General features: G+C 49.2%; 1 protein-coding gene across 1 annotated transcript; it reads right to left on the bottom strand.

The window, feature by feature from the left end:
• Positions 1-4,151: 4,151 nt before the first annotated feature.
• LOC144723391 (chymotrypsinogen B-like) lies at positions 4,152-8,740 on the bottom strand. Its single transcript, XM_078602128.1, has 7 exons — positions 8,655-8,740; positions 7,204-7,307; positions 6,152-6,231; positions 5,936-6,017; positions 5,565-5,745; positions 5,249-5,388; positions 4,152-4,405 (listed from the first exon to the last, which is right to left on the bottom strand). Exons 1-7 carry the CDS (start codon positions 8,704-8,706, stop codon positions 4,244-4,246), a joined length of 801 nt encoding a protein of 266 aa, XP_078458254.1. The 5' UTR covers positions 8,707-8,740; the 3' UTR covers positions 4,152-4,243.
• Between the last annotated feature and the right edge of the window lie 13,644 nt (positions 8,741-22,384).

Genomic DNA, 22,384 nt, shown 5'->3' with positions numbered 1-22,384 from the left:
ACTGCCACGTAGCAACCCGGAGCCCCGCTCCCGCGTGGCCCCCTTCCTCTGTTCGTTCCCGTTCTGACCACGTATCGTTCGTCTCCACCCCTATTTAATACCCGGGTCACGTGGTACATTTCCCCCAATCCTGGCAAGCCTCCATGGAATATTCTAGGCCCCCTCGTAAGCTGCCGGGACCACGCCCCTGACTCATCTCCCCATTGGCTGTGGCCAAAGCCAGCAGAACCAATCCCCTACTTCCAGCTGTCACCTTTCCATTACGTCAGGGCCACGCCCCTAGGCTTCCCCCCATTGGCTATAAACCAGGACCGGCAGAGCCAATCATCATGACAAGTTGTGATACGTCATTGAGCCTGATATATCCTCACATTATATCACCCCCCCCCCCGGTGTAAAAAGTCAGCCGTCTCAGCTACAATAGGATGGAAAGCAGTTGTGAAAATGTACGGGCTTTTTCGCTGTATACCGTGGTAGATGTTGAAGACGATTATGTAATGAACTCATGCACTCTTGAGTTCATGAAAAAGAACTTTCTAGCGGGATTTTAAATAGAATTAGTGTCTAAATATATATGGGCGTTTCATGACTGTACATGAAGCTGAACACGACGGCAAATTAATTTTAATGAGGGCGCCTTCACCCACCAATAATAAATGGCTTAAACTAATACAGCCCCCAAAGTAATTAGACCATCACGGATATTGTTTCTGACCGTTAAACTTTCTCCCACAACCCACACATAGCCTTAACAAGTGTTGTTAGTGAGCACCTTATGAAGGTTGGCACGGCACACGAGGGGGGTGGGTTGGCCAGCACCACGCCCAGCCGCCTTTGTCTCCCCAGTGGCGATGTTTACACACCGCACCAATCACTCATTTGAGGCTGAGTCGACCTAGGGGAGGCCCAGGACCGGTTCAGATAATCGTCACTGGTGTTGGTAGCCGTGAACGGGAATCGAACTCGGGTAGCTGGATTCGCGCTAACCACAACACTACCGCACTCCCCCCAACCCACCGCATCCCTCGTGTCACCCACATCCCACTTCAACTCCGCCACATCTCCCCTGCCCGGCCTCATGAGAGCACAACCCACACAGCACCGCGTGCCCACCCCTCTGTGCCCTCGGCACCGCAGTCTGCCCATGTGTGCATCACTGAGGAGCTGCACGTGAATGTCAACGACGTTACATTTATATTTAACCAGCTCAGCAAAGTGCCTGTCTCCCAGTCAGAAGCGAGCAAGTTCAAATCCTGGTAATGGGTTGGCATCTAAAAGTCTCTCGTGGAATGAATGAAGTGGGACCGATTCGTGAACAATTGCTTTCCAAGTAATTCATGGAAAAATTTCCGCCTTTGGAGTTTCATAAAAGTAAATCCTCCAAATTAATATACTGTACACCAATTCACCACGTATTACGGTGGAGTAGTGCACCAATTACAACAACGATGATGACGATAATGATGGATCTGTAAATACTTCACTGAGTTTCTAAGCTGTTTTCCGGAAGGTCATCCAACCCCATTCTATTTCATCCAACCTCCAACCTTTACGCAATGCCCAAACGCAAATCTCTTTGTACTGCACCAATCCCAATCTCTACATGAAACTCAACACATTCGTCAATAACACCCTTTAAAAATTACATGTCCATATTTATAGGTATATAAATTTACAACAATACATTACCCTCAGATTATATGGAGATATAGGCCATTTGTGTGGATCTGTGTTTGACTATATGGCGCTGTCATATTTACAAAAACGGAACAGCCACACAAATATTACATGAAAATACCAAAATACACATTATAAGGCTAATCAGATTTGGTGTCAAGGGTTATTTCACTTCTAAATCTAGCACTTACATATTGTTTTCATAACATTTACGGCAAATAGCATTTATAGCAAAAATTACATGTACATATAAAATATCTTTCATCCCTTAATGTCATCACTTGATGTCATCACTTGATGTCATCACTTTATCTCGCTCTTGATGCAGTCGTGTAGAGTTCCAGACAGGGGCGGTTTCTTCATTAGGGCGATTGGGCGACGCACCACCAATGTCATTCAACCACAGAGTCACGCTAGCCGTCACTGTGCCTCTGGATATAGTCCAATCAGCGTCATGCTACGTTCTGTGGAGTACCGCCTCTTTTTGGGCGATTTCCCTCCGGCTGAGAATCGCCCCGAGTGGTCCCATAGACTTACATTCAAAGATGTTTTTTTCGAACGGGGGCACTGCAATGCATTCTCTATGGCTTCCGGGAGGGCTCGCACTAACGTGCTTACGTCATCATACGTAAGCACGTTTCATCCAACAAAATTATTTGTCGCCACCTAGTGGAATCTTTAATAAAAGAAACATGAGTGGATTGTATTAATAGTGAGTATAGAAACAAACAAGATGTATTGTAAGAGTCACTTTATTTTTCATTAATATTAAAGAAGTGAAGTTGCCTTTACATGCTTAAGCTGTTAATTCATCCTTTGCATGGGTGGACCTTATCCTTATCAATCATCCAGACATTTGCCCCCCCTGAGAGATTTTGCAGGAGCCGCCACTGGTTCCAGATGTGATTCGCGGGTAACCAACATCGCAGACAACAAGTTCGTGAATAACGAGGGAATATTATAATACAAATCACCGTAACCTCACACCTGATAAATGTAGAATGTTAATCGAACAAATATTTTTGAAATGTAGAAATTGAATCGAATAAAAATAAAATAAATAGATGTAACCGCTGGGGTTACGTTCCTGAAAACCGCCGTGGTTGGCAAAACCTTATGGGAAATAGGGGGTTATAGCAACTGTGGCCCCGGTCACTTTCGTCAAAGCCTCAGTTGCCTGTTCCTTCACTAAACACAAATAAAAAACAATAGGTGTTCAAATAAAATAATTGAAACCAATAATATGTTATTTACCTTCAATACTGAGGGTTGAAGTCCATGGTGATGGCGATGACGTTGATGAGGGAATGGGGGAGGTGGTTGCTAGAAAGAAGAGGGTTTTTTTCCACCCTCTACCTCTACCTGGTTGTTGGAAGAGAACGATGATGGGAGCTGGGGGATGAGATGATGCACGGAGGGAAGACATGCGGGGTGATTTGAAATTACAAGTGCCGGTCGCCGTGCTCAACCGCGGAACGTGTTGTCTATATTTATTTAAAGTTGCGCATTTTGATGTGACGTCACATATCTCAAACCCCCCTCTCGTCCCACATCGTCACAAATGTCTGACCCCCCCCCCACCTAGGTGCGTGACGTCATTTATGGACGGCCCCTAATTCCTATGGAGAGCCAGGTGCGTATTTTTATATTTATGTGTAGGCAATGATGATCAGAGATAGGATCCAAGCCTCGTGTACACAGTAGGCCACGCTCAACAGTGTGAGTAGGGAGGACACCCCCAATTCAGATTTGGGGTGGACTCCGTGCTGAGGAACTGAGCTGAGGTGTTGTGTGACGTGGAGGGTGTTGGGAGGGGTGTGTCTGGTCATGATTGCAGGCACGCGAAGGCTCCTCGGAAGAAGACTTTGAAATAAAGCGTTGCTGTTGCCGTTTCACAAACCTCTGGTGCTCAGTTGTCGTGGAGTCGCCCACTTCTTGGGAGGACAGAACACAACGTGGAGTATCTACTCATCGCCTCCCAACTTTGTTATTGTTATTATTGTTTATTTCACCGACTTGTCCCCTCGTTACGATTTACGGGAGGAGAGGGACAGGGCAAGCTGGCAACAGATCCATAGCAGAAGGCATAAGTGCTGGTCAATGTGACATCTTCTAAAGCTCCTGTGGTCCCAGTTAAATCCAGTAAATCAAAACTATGATGAATCTAAGTGTAGCCTTGATTAGTTTCTGGAAAGTTTTGGGCGGTACAATAAGTATCATGATTGGCCAAACGATCGGACCAAATATGTATTCTTCAATGCACAAGATATATGTAGAAGATATGTTGTCTTTGGAATGCATTACAGAATTCACAGCAACCAAGCATTTAGAAATGCAGACGAATAACAATGTTTTCATTATGGAACATTGTTTACTAAGCTCTACGTATGCTGAACTTCTTTCGCACCATACGTAGCCTACCGTGTTAATTGGAGGTGCGGGGAAATCGGAGGTGAAAGATAAACCCGCTCATATTTGATTCCATTGTTTTATTGAAATACTTAATTTGCGAGTTACAATATAGGCAACTTGTCACAAAATGAACACCATACACGTGCTGGTGCGTTTAGTTGGCAGCGATGGTCTGGTCGATCCAGCTGCGCAGGGCGGTGACGCGCGCGTACACGCCAGGCATGGAGGTGGAGCACGAGCTGCTGCCCCACGACACGATCCCCACGAGGTTCCACACGCCGTTCTTCTCGCACACCAGGGGGCCGCCAGAGTCGCCCTGTGGAGACAGCATCGACAAAAATCAGACCCTTGGCTGATCGCGCTTTGCTCATCAATCGACGTCACTTGGTTGGGTTTTACAGTGAGCAAAGGGATGCTGCGCTACTTCATCAAGTGTTAAAGAGCAACGATTTGTTTGGTAACAAGAAAAGGACATTTTAGTCCAATATGTTCTTGTTCTTGTTATTCTATTTCATGTAGTACGTACGTTGGCTTTATCTGTTTAGCATTTATGTTTTACCCATGTTAAATGTCACTTTTATTTGCAGCTCATTTAAGGACTTGTTTGACATTTTACCTTTAATTTTGCTGTTTAGCAATGGCTTCGCTATTCTTTGTATAATGTGTTTGTAACCCAGGTCTCCCATGATAGAGGGGCTAGCAGTCACAATGGGCAAAAACACTGAGAGAATGATACATTTTCCTACCGACTAAGCCCATGTGACTCAACTTAAGATTAAACAAGTGATTTTTTTACTGCAATAAAACAAAAGAGAATGTGCAGACATTATGGCAGTTTGGGAGTTCTCGATGAGCCTGTTGGATACTCATATTAATGAGGACAGTATATTTAGATGCACATGCACAACATTTGTAGCTAAATCATAAATTGTGAGATGGACATCATGATGTCCAAATCGCCCACGACGACACCACGTGTCCCACGGTATTGTGCTGTCTCAATTCATCTTGCTTCTCAAAACCAAATGGTGGGAATATGTCGACTTTCGGGCTAAGTTAAGGGTGCCTATGCCTTTATGAGCATTAGGCCTACTTTTGTGCAGTGTATAATACTTTACACCAAGTAAAGATCGTCAATACTAACGAAACGAACACTCACCATGCAAGAGGAAGCACCAGCAGCACCAGCACAGACCATGACACTAGTGATGGTGTTGGCAGAGCCCCACTTCTGCTGGCAGATCGAGGGAGGCACAAGGGGTAGAGCGGTCTGCTGCAGGATGGGCGGCGTGTTGAAGGCTGTGAATTACACACACACACACACAAACAAATCCATATCAATTTGGGCTGGACCCTGTGGATTAGATTTCTATTTTCTATGATTTAGTTTTAATAACATTGTTGGATTGGGGTGGCCTATACAATACAAAATTCCGCTCAGTGTTCGGCATCACGAGTTCTGCATCGATGCTCACCGGAAGAGCGGACCTTGCCCCAGCCGGAGGTGACACACATCATTGTATCAGGGAAGACATCCGAGGAGGCAGGCAGGCAGACGGGAGAGACACGGTCCACGATCTGAGCGGGCTGAGCTAGCTTCAGCACCATGATGTCGTTGTTGATGTTGTAGGAGTCCCACTGCTGGTGAGTGATGGCCTGTGTGTGTGCAAACGGAGCGAAAAACCATAAAGCAACGGAGCTACCGGTATTGACAATCGCGAGCTGTCAGCCTGCATTTCAAATGCTCACTATACCGTTATGTGACGTGGCAATCTGAACGACGTGAATATAATCGTGTACAGTTTCCATCACGCCTGGGTGAACTGAATGAGGAACACAAGTTTACCTTAGAGACGGACAGAGACTGGATGTTCTCGACGTTGGAGTTCCTGTCGTGCTCTCCCAGGACGACGCGGTCACGGGACGGGCTGCGGACGCGCACACGTTCATGACCCCTACATGACCTTCTTGCTCAGAATCATCTACCCACACACGTGTGCGTGTTTTGCTGATTACAGTCCATTGAGCTGCAATACGCAATCGCGTCTCAGTGAGCACTCACTTGAACTCGCAGTGAGCAGCGGTCACCACCCAGGTGGAGCTGATGAGGGAGCCACCGCAATAGTGCCAGCTGGTGGAATCCTGTAGCGGTTTAAAGGGCATAATTCAAGGGGCTGCTTTGACAGTGGTGTACATGAACTAATTGAAAGGGGATGAAAATTCACCACCGAGTGGGTAGTGACGATATTATCAGCTCAGGGCGTGCAACAAACGGTCAGGTGGGGCCCCAATATTTGATGTCTCGCTCGGTCGGACCGAGGCTATTATATTTCGCGTCTCCTCTTGCCTAATCACATCGTTTAGTATTTTCATAAACAATCAATTTAAACCGCGTTTTAAATAAGTTGTCGTTCTTTTATGCTGTTGAAAACATATATCATGCTGGTTGTCAAGGGGGGCCCAACTCAGACAGTCTGCCAGCAAAACCTTTTGCTCGTTTAGTATAATTATTTTAAAAAATGTTTCTGTTGGATGGTCTGAACCCTTTGAGGCCAGCAGATTTAAAGGGGCAATTATGAATTGAAATATCGGCGCTATGACTATGTCATGTTTGTGTGCCGGCACTAATTAATTATTCACAGGCCTTAAAGCAATACAAACAAAAAGTCTACCGTTTGGGTAAGAGGCCTCTCCACTGTTTGCATTCAGACGCCTATGGGAGGAGGCCTCGTCCCATGACAAAGTAAATTGCAAGCTAGGAGTTTTTTTTGGGAGAAAATATGGCACTATTGTCATATTACACTGTATCCATTAGAAACGTGGTTTCAACTTCGGTTATTCACAATTGGTTGGGTATTGTTAATTAATCTGTGTTATCTCTTGAACATACAGGGAGATTGATTTTACGTAGAACTATATAACGACATCCACATCACCATATCAAATAAGGCAATTTCGTTCTGCATATAGAATTGTGATAAGAAAATACTTGTTCGTAAATATAAACCGAGTTGTAACGCGCATGTATAACAACACACTACTGTAATCTAATTATTTTTTTATTTTTAGAAGTTACAAGTTAGATTATAGGGGAAGGCAAATTGGCATTCGTACCTGCAGGGACACCTGCCAGGGCCAGGAGCCCGACACCGCATTCTCGCCGTTGACGATGCGGGAGTAGCCGGTGATGACCGGCTTGATGGCTGGGACACCGCACCCTGGGGTGTGTGCAGAACACGGTGATTGGTCGTTAAGATTACTGAAGGCTTCTTGCATGAATTGCCTACAAAGTTAGCGCTTTATATATTTAAGGTAATAAACAGAATCTGAAGGAGCTCTGTAAATATTGTTGCACCGTCAGACCACGAGAGAAGGCGACCGGCTTGGCGGGGCATTCATCGAGCAGCGGATAAATCATGGCCCATAACGATTACATGAATACAATATTAAACAATAATAATTAGACAGCAGTTTGGGCTAGGTGGATAAAAACTACACAGTATGCGCACACTTGATAGTTTTAAATTGGGTATCTTTTGAGTTGACCAGCTTGATGGCCGGAACACCGCACCCTGTGACGTGGGTACAAGACGAGCTCAGAGAGCACACCCTGGCTTGGTGGATTCAGAGATTACTTCTCACGTTATTTGACACGCATGTACTGGGGATGTCGCTTCAGGTGAATAAACAAAACCGGCACACAGTCTTCTGAAACTCATAAAAAATATACATTTCTTTTTTTCACGTACATGTTTTTTTATAATTCGTAATTCATGTAACCCTCCGTGAATTTAGCTGAGTGACTCTAATTTTTCATCATCATTAACTGGGAGTGGAGTAGTGGCGTAGTGGTGAGCGCACTGCGGCTGTGCACTCCGATCACTTCAGTTGGATTCCTGGCCATGGCTAACATCATTGATGAGTGATATCTGTCCCTCCCCCCACCACCCGCCTTCATAAACCCGCAGTGACAAGCTTGGTGAAGTATGGTGAAACCGACACGGCAACATTCGAGTTATGAAGGGTTTTAAAAATAGAGTTATTAATTGCAATTACATCACCATATATCCAAGATGGCCTCAATGAGTCTAAAGCTATGTTGCCGCTCTAAGATGATCCGTTAATGATAGATTTTGCATGTGGGTGGCAAACAGAATGGGTAACTTAAACTCTAGGCATCAGGAGAGAAAACGACGGGAATTCTGTAGACATCTAAAAGACATTAATAATAAACTTTTTGGGTTAGATCGCATTATTTATAAATGTGTCGTAACCCTCCACCACCCGACACGGCCAATCAGCAAAAAAGTGTCACGTTGACAAAAGACAAATAGTTCACTACTTTAGCCCACTGGTGTGTTGAAGAGTGAAACCACAACATTTACAATTTTTTAAGCCTACGTGTTAAACTGATCTAAAAGACAGCCTGTTTGATGTAACTATCACCTTGAGCTCTACACGTTCCAGACACATTTACTACTTAGAGACCAATAGTATCTGCCTGTGTAAATATGGATCATTCACATAGACACGGCTGCTTTCACGTTCCAGCGGACATTGCTCACCGAAGGCGGCGCCGATGAAGGCGAAGCAGGAGACCAGCCAGAAGAGAGACATTGCTACTGTGGTGATCGGTGCTGGACCCTGTCTCTCTAACCGGCCCCTTTTATACCAAAAAATGCCGTTGGGCAGCGAGTTTATTACATCGCAATCTGATAACACCGGCCCTGTATACAAGTGGAGAAATCCAATAGGTTCTCATGAACTTCGGGTACATTATTACCGAAATAGAATTTAGTCACAATTAGACGGGCCGCGACGTGTCTTTTATTCACGAACCAAGGGGACTTGAATTGCGACTTACAGCTCGAAAGTTTAGGATAGAACACAATGCATAGTAGAATTGTTCTTGTAGTTAATAGGTATCGTTTGTGAAATATAGTTAGGTAAGTACAGGCTTCTTCTTGTCTTAACTCATCCATTGTTTTACTAAAATTATCATGTGCAGAAGTTTGATCTGTGTTTGGCATGCACACATGAGTAGTGTAATCTCAATTATATGGCATTTACACTAACAAAACCTCGCCTTTTATACTTCCCATAAGCGAGTTTGATAATATAATCTTCACATGTGTTATGCGTAAACGAGTTTGATCATCCACAGGTGTTACGAAGATGTTGGCTTCTGACACCTTGGGTGACGGAGTGAAATGTATTTTCATCGTCTATAATAAAGTCAGGCATAATGGTGTTTGATAGTAATCTCTTTTTTACGATCAGATTCATAGAGTACCGTGAATACGTTATGTGATCAAAGGAAGAAACCCGTTGTTTGATCCAGGTTATTCGTTTGGTTCGGTTGGCTTCTAAATTTTCCATTATCTGGGTTCCTATTATCTCGGTGAACAATTGATACACGAATTGTGATAGGATGCCAATTAGTCTATGTAAGTCAGCTTTGTCGTAAAGGAAAATAACGATGAGATATGTAATGTCTGTGTTCAAATAGAAACGTAATTTTACACGCCATGTACCAGGAAGGAACAGCTAAAAATTACAATGTACAAAGAGAGCACATTGCTCACATCAGCGGCAGGAGTCAGGCAAGAAGAAAAACTTGCACTGAAGCCACCGATATGAGGAAAAACGTTGCCCTCTTCGCCTAAAGCAGGCCTCACGAGAGTTATTTTGACCAAGAGATACATTACCTCAGAGGTTTACAAGTAATGAGAATGGGTGAAAATGCATTCACATAATTTTCTGTACACACTGCACTATATCCAACACATGTTCCCATAAATAGTAAACCACCTAGTTTTTTTTTTATCTGTAGCGAACCAACGTATTCATATTTTATGGGCAAAATGAAGTTTAATTTGCATTGCACTACGAAGCACGTCTATTTTATAAAGATTGAGAACATGAAAAAGTTAAATGATATGTAACATGGGAAAAGCCTGATTTCATCTTCTCATCAACAACAGCCATGATGAGTAATCTGTTGGATAAAATCCTCCCCAAGCTATGTGGTATCTCTTACGATCCTGCGATGTACAAAATCCACCGATTGCTCTATGCCGCTGTACCGGCCCCGTTATGTTGTAATGTGCACTGATGCCTACTTTACTGAGGGCGATATTGGCACCGAAAATGAATATTTATTGATTGATACACACGAGCCGATTTCATTGCTCCATCTTCCTGATGGACATTCTTTCAGGACACGTTCCATCTCTTAGTAACCACGCCATAATTCTGCAACCATTTAGCTATCATCCCTTATCTCAATATGCGTGGGAATTTACTAAATCTCACCAGATGACTGTCGTGTTCTGACAAGCTTATCTTTGCTTATTTATTGTGGAAAGAGGTTGCCAAACTAAACGTCTTTCCGATATTAAAAAATGCCGTATTTAGCTTCAGGAACTTCAGGTACATCAACCACAGCACAAATGGCTCTCGTCTGGCTCTTTCCTGTTTCGATTTATTTGGCGCTACCTTTGGTGAGCGTGTACACTTCACTGGATTTGAAACTGATTAAAACTTGTGGCCAGTCATTTGGCGCTGTGTGGGGCAGCAGTTAAAAAGTGTAATCTGCATCTCATCCTTCCGGAATTGATCAAATAAGTATAACATTGTGTGCAGTGACTGGCACATGCAACGTAAGCGTAGAACCTCCAACTACTAGCTCAGAACCTCCAACTACTAGCTCAGATCCGTCAGCTCAGAAGATACCTCCCCACCACTCGTTTGAGCATGGAGACACTTGACTTTTTTGTTGAACAAAAAACAAGTTTCTGGAACCTTGTTTATTTATTTTAAACGCTCATTCTGGAGGTCATGTCTCTGATATATTGCATGGGTTAAAATGTAATTTCCAGTCACATAAAACTAAACCGAGTTATGAAAGTGTAGTGAGTTGATGAATTCAACTCGGTCAACAATAATTGTAATTAAAAAAAAATCAGCTCTCGGAATGTAAAACCATATAAGTTAGACTGCAATCTGACAAAGATGACAAAGTCGAAGACCCTGCGAGATAGTGCACGCCTTAGTAAAAAGTAGCTTGAAGAGATATCAGATATCATTTTATTTAAACATTTCTACAAATTTAATTAGATTTTGAAAAAGTAGAAATAAAATATTTAGAGTTATTGACCATGTAGTCTCTTGGCCTCACTCAGGATTTTCCCATTCCTGTGGGTGTATATTTTATTGGTTGAATTATTGATTAAAAAAATACATTCTATCCGTAAAAAAAGTGATTTATACGTTGTAAGATTAGACTACTTTAAAATAAGCATTAAATGCAAATATAGCTTAACATGTAGGTTAATGTAGCAGTGTCAATACTGGAACTTCGCAGACTTGCGAACGTGGCAAATTGTGAAGGATTAAAATATATATTTAAAAAATATTATGTATTTAGTTTCAGGTTTAACTACACTGATTGTAACAAAAAACGTAGTATGATTTATTAGCCCAACTTGATGTGGAAAATATCCAGATTAAATAAAATATTTTTTTCATCAAAGTCATGCGATAAGTTCCTGAATGTGAATTTCTGCACGTGATATTTTCTCATGCATCATCCCTTCAATTCCATTATTTGTGTTACAAGAATATCGACCTCCTCCCTCCTCCCTCCCACTGTAATTTGAAGTTGATAAGAGGGTAGGAGACAAGGTGGTCTCCTTCAACACGCCCAGGATGCAAGTTCGATGGCCACAACAAATGGACAATTGTGTCATTTGGCGCTGTGCTACGTAATTAAACTGTGATGCAATTTTTATAATAATTTACAGTTCTAAAAAGTCTCCCACCCGGAGATCACAAGACACAACAACAACCGCCAATCGCCAGGCTAGATGCACTTTGAAGCCACATGAAGTGTCAAAGACTCGCTGGCAGGAGATCACACTGAGATGCCTGGGAGATGCACCACCTGTGCCCCCTACTGTGCCAACTTGCTATGATTTAGCCGCAAGCGCCCCACTCGTTGTTGTGAGCGTCGCTCCTCTGCCCTCCATTGTTGCAGGTGGGCGACTGCCTCCAACTGCCCAGTAGCGCCCTTCATAAGCCTCCAATCTTGACACTGCTGGTACTCGTCATGGGTAAGTCCCCTTAGCTCCATATCCTCTTGTATCACATCACTCCATCTCTTCTTTAGCCCGTGCCGAGCCTATTTAGCCCCCTATATCTGGGCATGTAGTGGCTGGACATGCGGGCTACATGCCCCAGCCAACGCAGCCTTACCTGCCAGAGAAGCTCACCAATGGGACTGTGTCTAGATTGGCACAAGACACACGCACATGCAGGCAGGCTCACACCAATAAAATCCAACCCCAAAACAAAGGATTCAAGAAATATCACAAATACTCATAAATAAGCTGCGTCTTAAGGTTCAATTTGAATAAAACGAGGAGATGATGGGGAGTCAGTGGATCGAACATCCTGTGAACGTATATTTCATAGCCTAGGGGCCACACGAGATAAGGCCTGGTCACCCATCATCGTTGAAGAGACGTCACTTCGGCACACACAACAGACCAGAATCGGCTGAATCACTCTTGTTGGACATATAGGCGATGTATATGTGAGGGAACAGCATCATTGAGAGCCTTGTGGGTGAGGAGAAGAATCTTGAAATTTACTCGAAACCAGACCGGCAGCCAATGGAAATGCCAGCATAGGGATAATACGTTTTAGGTGACTAAACAGAATATGAGGGATGCCAGCTAACAGTGCATTACAAAAGTCAATACGAGAGAAAACAAACGCATTATTCAGCTTCTCGTTGTCAGTTAGTAAATGGATGGGGCACAACCTGTATATATTTCTAAGATGAAAAAAATAAAGCATTGATCTAGTTAATGTGGACTTCAAAGGTGAATGAGGCACCAATGACAACACGAAGGCTGTGAACTGCCTGAGTTGATCATATTATATTCTTAGTCTTGTACAGATGTAGGGGTTATTACGGGAGAAACGGCGGACGACAAACACAGGGGTGTCTGCACTCACACACACGGGTGGTCACACCGACGTCCGCATCCGTTATCCCCCACGCCCCCGGCCCTCTGAGGGGATCCCTATAAAAGGCGGGGAGCCAGAGAGCTCGAGGCAGGTTAGACACGAAGCTGACCAGTGAAGATCGAAGACTCGGAGATTAGGCCCTGGGACTCCCCTGTCTCGCTGCCCTTGTCAGGGCCGAGCTGGGTAAGCCAGCGGCGCGACCCAAGAGCTCCCGGACCTCTGCCCTTGTCAGGGCAAGGCCGGCTTAGCTGGTGCCGAGATCTGTGCTTGCCAGGGCCAGATCAGTCAGCCTCCCGTAGCCCATTAGAGGAGGACTGGGGAACAGGACAGAGGGCTTAGTACTAGAGTGGGTTTCCCATAGTACGGGTGAAGGGGCCGTTACCCCTTCAACTATTGTGCCTGTCACTGAGTTAATAAACAGAGTGTGCCTCAACTCCGACCTCGTCTCCTCGAACTTACTACACAGGTATTTCAAACAATTATCAAGGCGAGTGATTAAACATCGCCTATATGTTTTTGAAAGGGGTGCTCTTTGATAGCCATTGCCGACACATCATTGCGAGTCAGGTATCAATATTAAATTAGGCTTTCTCAAAGATTCAAATAAATAGGGTACGTAAAGCCGTAACACCCACGGTGGCAGGGAGTTAGAGGGGAAATGGGGAAGGGGTCAAAGCAGGAGGGAGAGTCGGGGGGGGGGGGGGAGGAGAGTGTATTATTGATGAGTTTCGGATCTAAACATTACTTTTTTAAATTTTCGGATAATTTACAATATGTAATAATTTAACATGTCTTCATGCTAAATAAAAATGGGGTCGTGATGCCACGTGACACCCTCTTGGTGGGGAAAATGTTGATGACATCATGGAAGTGATGCTATTTCCTTTGACATTGTTTTTTGGAATACATTCCTTATTTTAGACACATTTTTTCGATTTGTATACAATTCATCCGGAAATCTGGAACATCCTTAAAGTGTATGTATCTTTCTTGAATTTGGAGCTTTCGTGACTGCAGGAATTACTCTTGAAGAATTTAAGTACAGGCCAACCTTGCCCAACGTGGCTTTATTGAACGCGTGTTTTGGCTATACACATTTTACCTAATGATGTCTTTTCATGTACACGGGGATGATGTTTCGGTTGTACGCAGTTTGACGCTGCTAGGATTATCATCTCCATGTCGAAAAGTAGTGCCCTGAGAGTGCTTCATCCATTGGAAGGTGTGAATGAATCGACTGTGAGAACAATTTATTTAGAAATATGCACATTAACATAACGCAAATGTTCCCACATTGCCACATGGATCTATCTCTCCACTCATTGAAGATGTCAGTCAAACGCATGCCTAAATAGTTAATCAACATGCTCATGGACAACGGTTCTGGAGAAATACCATCTAACCCTGCTGCTTTGCCATTTTAAAGATTAATGATGACATGCCAAACTGCCTCTGATGTAGGAGAGTCTGTGTTAGTTTGGCAGTCAAAGTCAGCTGCAGTATCTGCCAAATTGGGATAAGCATCTGTTGGTGGGTGGTTCAGCACTGCTGCATAATGCTCAGGACTTCTTCCACCGATGAGCAAGGAGAGCAGTCTGATTTGGTGATCGTAGCCTTGGCAGTATGTCCACCACCTCCTCTGAGACGTTTTATGACGGAGAAAGCTGTCCTCATGTCGTTGTGTAACAGTCCCAACTCAACTTCATCAGTCAGCGAGGTCAGGTACTTCTCTTGGTCAGCTTTTGCTCAAGCTCTGAACATTCTCTGAAGCCTGCTATGTTCCTTGATGTTATCAGTCTGCCGTGCAGCTGCCTTCTGTTCCAAATCCTGGAACGTGGAATCAGAGAGCTAGGGTTTATGCACAGGCTTTCAGAGGCCTAGTGTAGCTTCAGCAGCCAGTGTAATGGAGGCACATTCGACCAACATTCTGGTGAGATGCTGGAGACTGCCAGCATCTTAGGGCTATCCCTGAGTCTCTGGACATCATACTGCTTAAGGTACGTTGCATCCTATTAGCATAGGGTTACATCAGCTCGTCATCAATGTTTGGATATCCGGCAAGGTACCTGCTGATTCAAGAGACAGTTTAATTGTTTCTCTGTACAAAGATAAAGTATCCCGTATGGCATTTATCAATTAGAGACCTATATCCCTACTTCCATAACCGGGAAAGGTTTTTGCACGTGTACTTCTGGACAGGCTGCAACCACTCCTGACAAAACACAATCGCCCACAGCAATCAGGATTCATGGCTGGTCGATCTACGATGGCTGCTGTGCTTGCACTCCGTCTACTTGCAGAACTGCACTGTAAGTTCTACTGCCCATTGCATGTCACTTACATTAATTTGAAGGTGGCTTTTTACCAGAGGTGTGGACTCGAGTCATGTGACTTGGACTCGAGTCAGACTCGAGTCATGAATTTGATGACTTGCGACTCGACTTGGACTTGCATAACAATGACTTTGTCCCACCTATGAGATGTGGACTCGAGTCATGTGACTTGGACTCGAGTCAGACTCGAGTCATGAATTTGATGACTTGCGACTCGACTTGGACTTGCATAACAATGACTTTGTCCCACCTCTGCTTTTTACTGTGGAGTCGGCTCTTTGGTCTGCCTTGAGAGGAATTGTGGTCCCTGCCATTCTGCTGGACCTTGTGAAAGATCTGCATGCAGGCACAAACGCATGGGCTTGTGCCGGGTTCTGACTTTTGTGGGGGTCGCTAGCCCCCGAGATCCCTTTCTCGATAATGTTAACGGCCGGGCAAGCATCATCAATCGCCCCCCCGCTGCTAGGTTCCCCACCCGTGGTGTGGGAGCCGTCGCCCGAGGATTCCCCTCCACCGCGGGTCCGCGTAGCCGGCATGGTTAATTTACGTACGCGCACACCCACACACAGCTCTGCGCGGCACTCACTCAACACGGAGCACTCACGTTGTGATCGCACACCTGTATCATATACGTAGTGAACACACGCGCACCCACACGCGCACCGCTCTGCGCAGCGCTCCCCCGAGGCGAGCCGCAGCACTACAGAACCACTGCGTACACACGCTTCCCCACGCGCTCACACTGCACGACAAGATCACGCGAGACCACGCTTCGCTATTAATGATTTATTACCTGGTAACTTAATGTTGAATCAGTGAGTCGACGAGGCTGGCTTATTCCACTAAACCGGTACCTATTCCCTATTTATCGGCTATTATCCTACCTCACCTCCCTACTCACTGTTTGGCGCCCGTGGAGGTACCTCGATACGTCGCACGGACGTCCGGGTCGCTGGCTGCAGCTGCTGCTGGTCCGCTGGCCTGGAGAGAAGAGCGCCCCTTCCCCCTTGCGCCCCCCTATTTATTCTCCCTACCTCAAAGGAGTGCTGCGCTGAACAATGGGCTCGTAAATCCTAATTAATCCCTTTCTCACGCAGGCCCCCATCATCGAGGTTCATGCGGCGGCGTCCATTACAAAGGTGCGCCGTGGGAATTTGTGCACGGCTGCCCGCGTGCCCCCGCTCTCCAGGTTATTCATACTAATAGCCTTATTCTTTAACTCCCCTAATAATGGTGCCTGCGTGCCCGAGCGTAATTACGTCGTCCCTCCGCTGCCTGTGCGGGGGTGCCTGATTATGCGTTCAGATGCGCTGCGTGTTTTCTAACGATGCTCCTCTATCACAATACTTATTCCCTCTGCCTGCCCCGTCGATACTCGCGTGTGTGGGGGGAAATGCGCCTCAACCGCGGTGGCCGAATGCCCCACGCCGCGACCACACCATATTAAGGCTGGCCGCAGCGCCGCGGTGCCACGTAGCATGGAGGAGGTCATCCAATTCCCTGATCGCCGGAAACCGTGAGAGTTATTCCCGATGAGGGTTTCTCGGATAAAAACCGGTCGATCAGGTGACCTTCCCTTCCAGCTCTATGGGGGGGGGAATGCGTGCGGGTGTGTGCTTATGTGGGGGGGGTGATGGGGGGCAGTGCGGTGGGGGAAGCCGGGCGGCTCCCTGGCTCGGCAGAGCGGCCCGTCGCTGTGGCACCACATAGCCCCCCGGGGTGCCAGTCCCCGTCCCGGGTTGACTGGAGCACCTCGCCTGGGTTGCCCCCACGAGGTATCGCCGCGGGGTCCGCGGGATTCGCCCGGCCCTTGTGGCTGGCCTCGGGGGTGGCGGCTCCGTCTCCTGGGGCTCCGGCGGTGGTCTCCTCCTCCATTCCAACGGCTCCCCTCGGCCCCTGGCACCTGCGGGCTGGGGAACAAACTCAGAGGCGGTGGGGTTTAGGGGTCGCCGTCCTCGTCGCCCCCGGCCCCGCCCGGGGCCCCTCGGAGCCCGGGGCTCCGTGGGGCCCATATACTGCGCGAGGCCCCCGGGTACGGGGGGTGGGGGGACCCCGGGGTTTCGGGGTACTTGGACGGCGGGGCTCCCCCCCTCGGGGGCTGCTCGCCATGGCTTCAGTCGGCGGATGTTGACCACCATCTCCCGGCCCCTCTCTCCTCCCTGAATCAACACCGTCCATGGTGAGATCTGCCGTCTCACAATCCAGGGTCCTCGCCAGTAGGTGGTCAGCTTCCCCACCTGTCCGGCACCGATGCGGGGAGTGTACAGCCACACCTCGGAGCCCGCAGTGTAGAAGGGGGGCTCCATACGTGGTCGGGCGCCCTGCTCTTGCCGCTGGTGCGCGGCCTCTCCGTGCGGGTAGGCTCGGCCCCTGGCACCTCGGAGGGTCTCCAGCAAGTGCTCCACGGGGTGGCTCCCTTCCTCCCGTTGCGGCGGAGGGACACCGAACAGCAGATCTGCGGGCAGGCGAGACTCGCGACCAAACATCATTAGGAACGGGGTCTGTCCTGTAGATGTGTGAACGGCGGTGGTGTAGGCGAACAGGGCATAGGGGAGGTGTTCGTCCCAGTCCTGTTGATTCGCGGCCGCCATGCGTTTAAGCTTCCCGGCCAGAGTCTGGTTCATCCTCTCTACCATCCCGTTCGCCTGGGGGTGATACGCCGCGGTTCGGTCCTTCTGGATCCCGAACTCTCGGCACAGCGCCTGGAATAGTTCGGCCTCGAATTCACTACCCTGGTCGGTAATGACTCGTTCGGGGATCCCGCACTTAAGTACATAGTTTTCCACGAAGGCCCGGGCCACTACGAGGGCTGTTTTATCCGGGATAGCTACCGCTACGGGGTAGCGGGTGAAGTACTCCACCGCTACGAGAATATATCGGTTGCCCCGGTGGGATCATGGAAAGGGCCCCTGCAGGTCGATTCCGACCAACTGATTCGGCCGACTGACTCGGAACGGCCTCAGGGGTACCTGGTACCTCGCCGGTTTTTGCCCACACTGCTGACAGGCCCGGCAGCCCTGCACCCAGGCGGCCACATCTTGCGCCAATCTAGGCCAGAGATACTGGCGACGCAGAGTCTCCCGGGTGCACCGTTCCCCATCATGGCCCCCGAGCGGGTGGTCGTGTACCAGTCGTAGTAGTTGGGGTCGCACATGGGTGGGAACGCAGATGCACCCCGGCTGCCCAGCGTCGGCCAGTTCCCTCACCACCCCGTTTTCTACACACAACCGGGCATACAAACCGCTCCAGGGCCCTGGTAGTGCATCCTTCTTCTCTCGCAGTGCCGCCTCCACCGCCGCCAGGTCCGGATCCCGCTGCTGGGTTTGTCGTAGCTGCTCGTCGTCCAAGCCCGGGAAGGCGCAGCCGACATCCTCTTGGATCCGCCCGGTTGGGGTGGGATGATCCGTCTGTTCCCGGGCTCCTTTTGCAGGGGTTCCTGTGGCGCACACCGCACTCTCTCTCGGGGGGGGGGAGTTTAGTTTCCGCGCGCTCCTTGGGTTCTGCTGCCTGGCGGCAGCGTCCCCCGGTGAAGCACGGGCAGGCGTCTCCCTCCCTCGTCTCAGCGCGCACCGCGGGCCGTCTTGACAAGGCGTCCGCGTTCGCGTGTGTCCGCCCCGCTCGGTACTCGATCTGCAGGTTGTACTCCTGCAGCTGCGCCAGCCATCGAGCCATCTGCCCCCGCGGTTCCTTGAATGTAAGGAGGAACTGCAGTGCATAATGATCGGTGCGCACACGACATCTCCTGCCGTACAAGTACGGTCGGAACTGTTTACACGCGAAAATCACGGCATACAGTTCCTGATGGGTTACGCAATAGTTCAGCTCGGCCCCGCTCAGGGTCCGACTGGCGTACGCGATGACCCGCTCCGTCCCACCCTGCACTTGCGACAGCACCGCGCCCAGCCCACTGCTGCAGGCGTCAGTGTCCAAAATAAAATCGGTGGTGAAATCTGGGAAAGCCAAGGTGGGGGTGTGGGTGAGGTGGTCTTTGAGTGTGGTGAAAGCCGTCTGACAGGCCTCCGACCACTGATAGGGGTTCTTAGGGGAGGTGAGTTGGGTGAGGGGGCGTGCAATCTCACTGAATCCCTTTACAAATCGACGGTAATAAGTGGCGAGTCCTAAGAATGCCCTGATCTCCGTCAGGTTCCTCGGCCGCGGCCAATCCACTACGGCACGCACCTTCTCGGGATCGGTGCTCACCCCTGCCTCGCTGACTCGGTGTCCGAGGTACCCCACCTCGCGCTGCGCAATGTAACACTTATGCGGCTTGAGCTTGAGATGAGCCGCTCGCAGTCGCTGGAACACCTCTCGAAGCCTGGACCAATGCTCAGATAAAGATCTACTGAACACTATCACATCGTCCAAGTAAATCAGGCACTGTTCCCACTGCAAGCCCCGCATCACCAACTCCATCAACCGCTGGAACGTCGCGGGCGCGTTAGTGAGTCCGAACGGCAACACTCGAAACTCAAACAGGCCCATCGGGGTGGTGAATGCTGTTTTTGGCCGATCCTCCTCCGTCATCTCCACCTGCCAGTAACCGGACGCCAGATCGAGGGTGGAAAAATACCGCACTCCTGCGAGACTGTCGAAGGTGTCGTCGATGCGGGGTATGGGGAAGGCATCGCCGAGCGTGACTGCATTTAGTTTACGGTAATCGACGCAGAACCGGGTTGACCCATCCTTTTTCGTTACTAGTACCACTGGGGCTGACCAGGGGCTCGCCGAGGGCTGAATTATGTTATCGCGAAGCATGTCCCCAACTGCCTCTTTGATTTGGGCGCGTTCGGGTGCGCCCACTCGGTACGCAGGGAGTTTGATGGGTCGGGCTGCACCGGTATCAATTTGGTGCTTAACAAGATCGGTCCGGCCCACGTCCGAGTCGTGTTCACTGAATACGTCGGCATACTCCCGCAGTAACTCGCGCAGCCGATCGGCCTCTCCCTTAGGTAAATCCGCCCATGGTACATGTAGCGCGTCGAGCAGGGGAACGACCTTGGCTCGGGGAGTCGGGCCGACTCGCCAGGCCAGGTCCTGGTCACCCTCAGGACGCCTGGGGTCCTCAGCCCAGAGTGCGAACACCGAGTTGTTAGAGTGGCGTGCGTGCAGGGGGTGTACGGTGGCTATCGGGGTGCGCCGCCGCAGTATCGCTGGGGTACTGTGGGGGTTAAACATCCGCATAAACAATCGGTCCCCATCTGCGTTTACCAACGTGGCGGATCCCACGACCCCATACCGTTTTGCCAACTCCGGGTGAGGAGTTAGCATTACCTCCCCTGATGGTCGGAGCGCGGGGTCGGTGGGGGATGTTGCCACCGGCACCAGCATCTCGGTGAGCGGGCCGATGGTGACTGCCGTCGCCAGGATAGCGGCCACAGGTGCGAAGCGGGGGCGTGTCGGTTCTCGTCCCAGGAACGGTATCCGCTCGCCGTTGCTCTCCATGGTGGCGCATCGCTGGCGGGGTTGCACGTTGAGTCCCAGCCGTTCTAAGAGGTCGGTACCTGCGATACACTCGTGACACAACGCACTCGACACGTAGAACTCCTGGGTGCACACCTGGCTGCCTATGCGGACCTCTAGGGTGGTTCTCCCCAGCAACCCCATTCCGGCTCCGCTCGCCGTGTGCAGCGCGCGGTCCGGGGCCTGCAGGTGACGCACGTCGACCCCGATCGCGCTGCAGTGCGCTGCGCTCACGAGCGAGGCCACCGCCCCCGTGTCCAGCAGGATTCGGGTACGCACTCCGTTTACCTCCCCTTCCACCAGCGACGTGGCCCCCGTGATCCCCGCCACCAGCTCCCGTAGCCAGTCGCCAGGAGTCACCGTTTCTGTGGGCGTTGTTGCTGGAACCTGTGTGGAGATCACTCGCTCGCCATTATTCTCATTATCGTATATTTGTATCGGGACCGCGTCGATTGCTCCCCTAGTTGGTCCGCTTTCTAGGGGGCGTTGGAGTTTAACCCCCGCGTCTGCCTAGCTCGGGTGATTTCAGGACAGTTTCTCACTAGATGCCCTCGGCGGTCGCACATATAACATGCCCGGGGTGGGGGGGCGGCTCCGTAGCGGGTCCCCTGTCCGCTCCCTCTCCCAGTACGCAGTTGTCCCACATCGGACTCTAATTGGGCTACCCTCCCGGCCAGCCCCCCTACGGTCGAGCGTAGTTCCCCCATCTCAGTCTCAATGGTAGACTGTAGCTTGGCCATATTTCGGCTCATTTTATCGTCTACTTGGGTTATCATATCTCCCATGCCGGCCTGTAACCCAGCTACCCACCCCGGGGTTTTCTCGCTGGGTCTCTGGGGCTCCCTTGCCCGTCCCCTTCCTGCGATGGCGAGCTCCTCCTCCTCGTCCGAGAGTAGGCTCGCTACGGCGCACTCTCGTCCCCTCCCTCGAGGCTGCGCGCGCTCACCAGAGAGCTTCTCGCATTTACGCGCGCGCTCGACAAGTGTGTTAAAGGAGAGGCGTGCACCGTCTATATTTGGCTGCCACCACGGGGTGCGTGCCAAATATCGCTGGACCTTCCCGGCGGCGAGGCTCTCAATTACTTTCGCCTCGTGCTCCGGGTACGCGAGCTGGGTCAACATGCGTACGTCCTCGGCGTAATCTCGCAGATCCTCGCCGGCCTGGCGGCGGCGTGCCTCTAAGGCCGCCTGCGCATCCTCCTCGTCATAGGCGCTGAAGCGCCGTTCGAGTTCGCACATTAAATTTTCCCACTGAGTTTGTGTGCTTGCGGGCAAAGCTTCCACAAAGTCGGCTGCCCGTCCATCTAAATGTAGTTCTAACTGCTGCAACGCCTCCTCATCCGACCACCCATTAACCTTTTTAGCCCCCCTGATGCTGCGGGCAAACGATTTCCATGATGGAATTCCTTTGCCCGTAAATGTGCATTTGATTTTAACCTGGGTTGGGGGGCCTCTTTCCCTTGGGGG

Source organism: Lampetra planeri, chromosome 17 (genome assembly GCF_965212315.1).
Source record: "Lampetra planeri chromosome 17, kcLamPlan1.2.h2, whole genome shotgun sequence".
NCBI classification, from domain to species: domain Eukaryota; kingdom Metazoa; phylum Chordata; class Hyperoartia; order Petromyzontiformes; family Petromyzontidae; genus Lampetra; species Lampetra planeri.
The sequence above is the reverse complement of the archived record's forward strand: the minus strand, read 5'-3'. Positions and strand labels throughout refer to the sequence as shown.

Coding starts and splice junctions, on each gene's coding strand:
- LOC144723391 (XM_078602128.1), bottom strand. CDS start 8,706: ATGTCTCTCTTCTGGCTGGTCTCCTGCTTCGCCTTCATCGGCGCCGCC. Junction 6,018..6,151: donor GCTGCTCACTGCGAGTTCAA/GTGAGTGCTCAC, acceptor GCGCGTCCGCAG/CCCGTCCCGTGACCGCGTCG. Junction 5,389..5,564: donor GGGCAAGGTCCGCTCTTCCG/GTGAGCATCGAT, acceptor TGTAATTCACAG/CCTTCAACACGCCGCCCATC.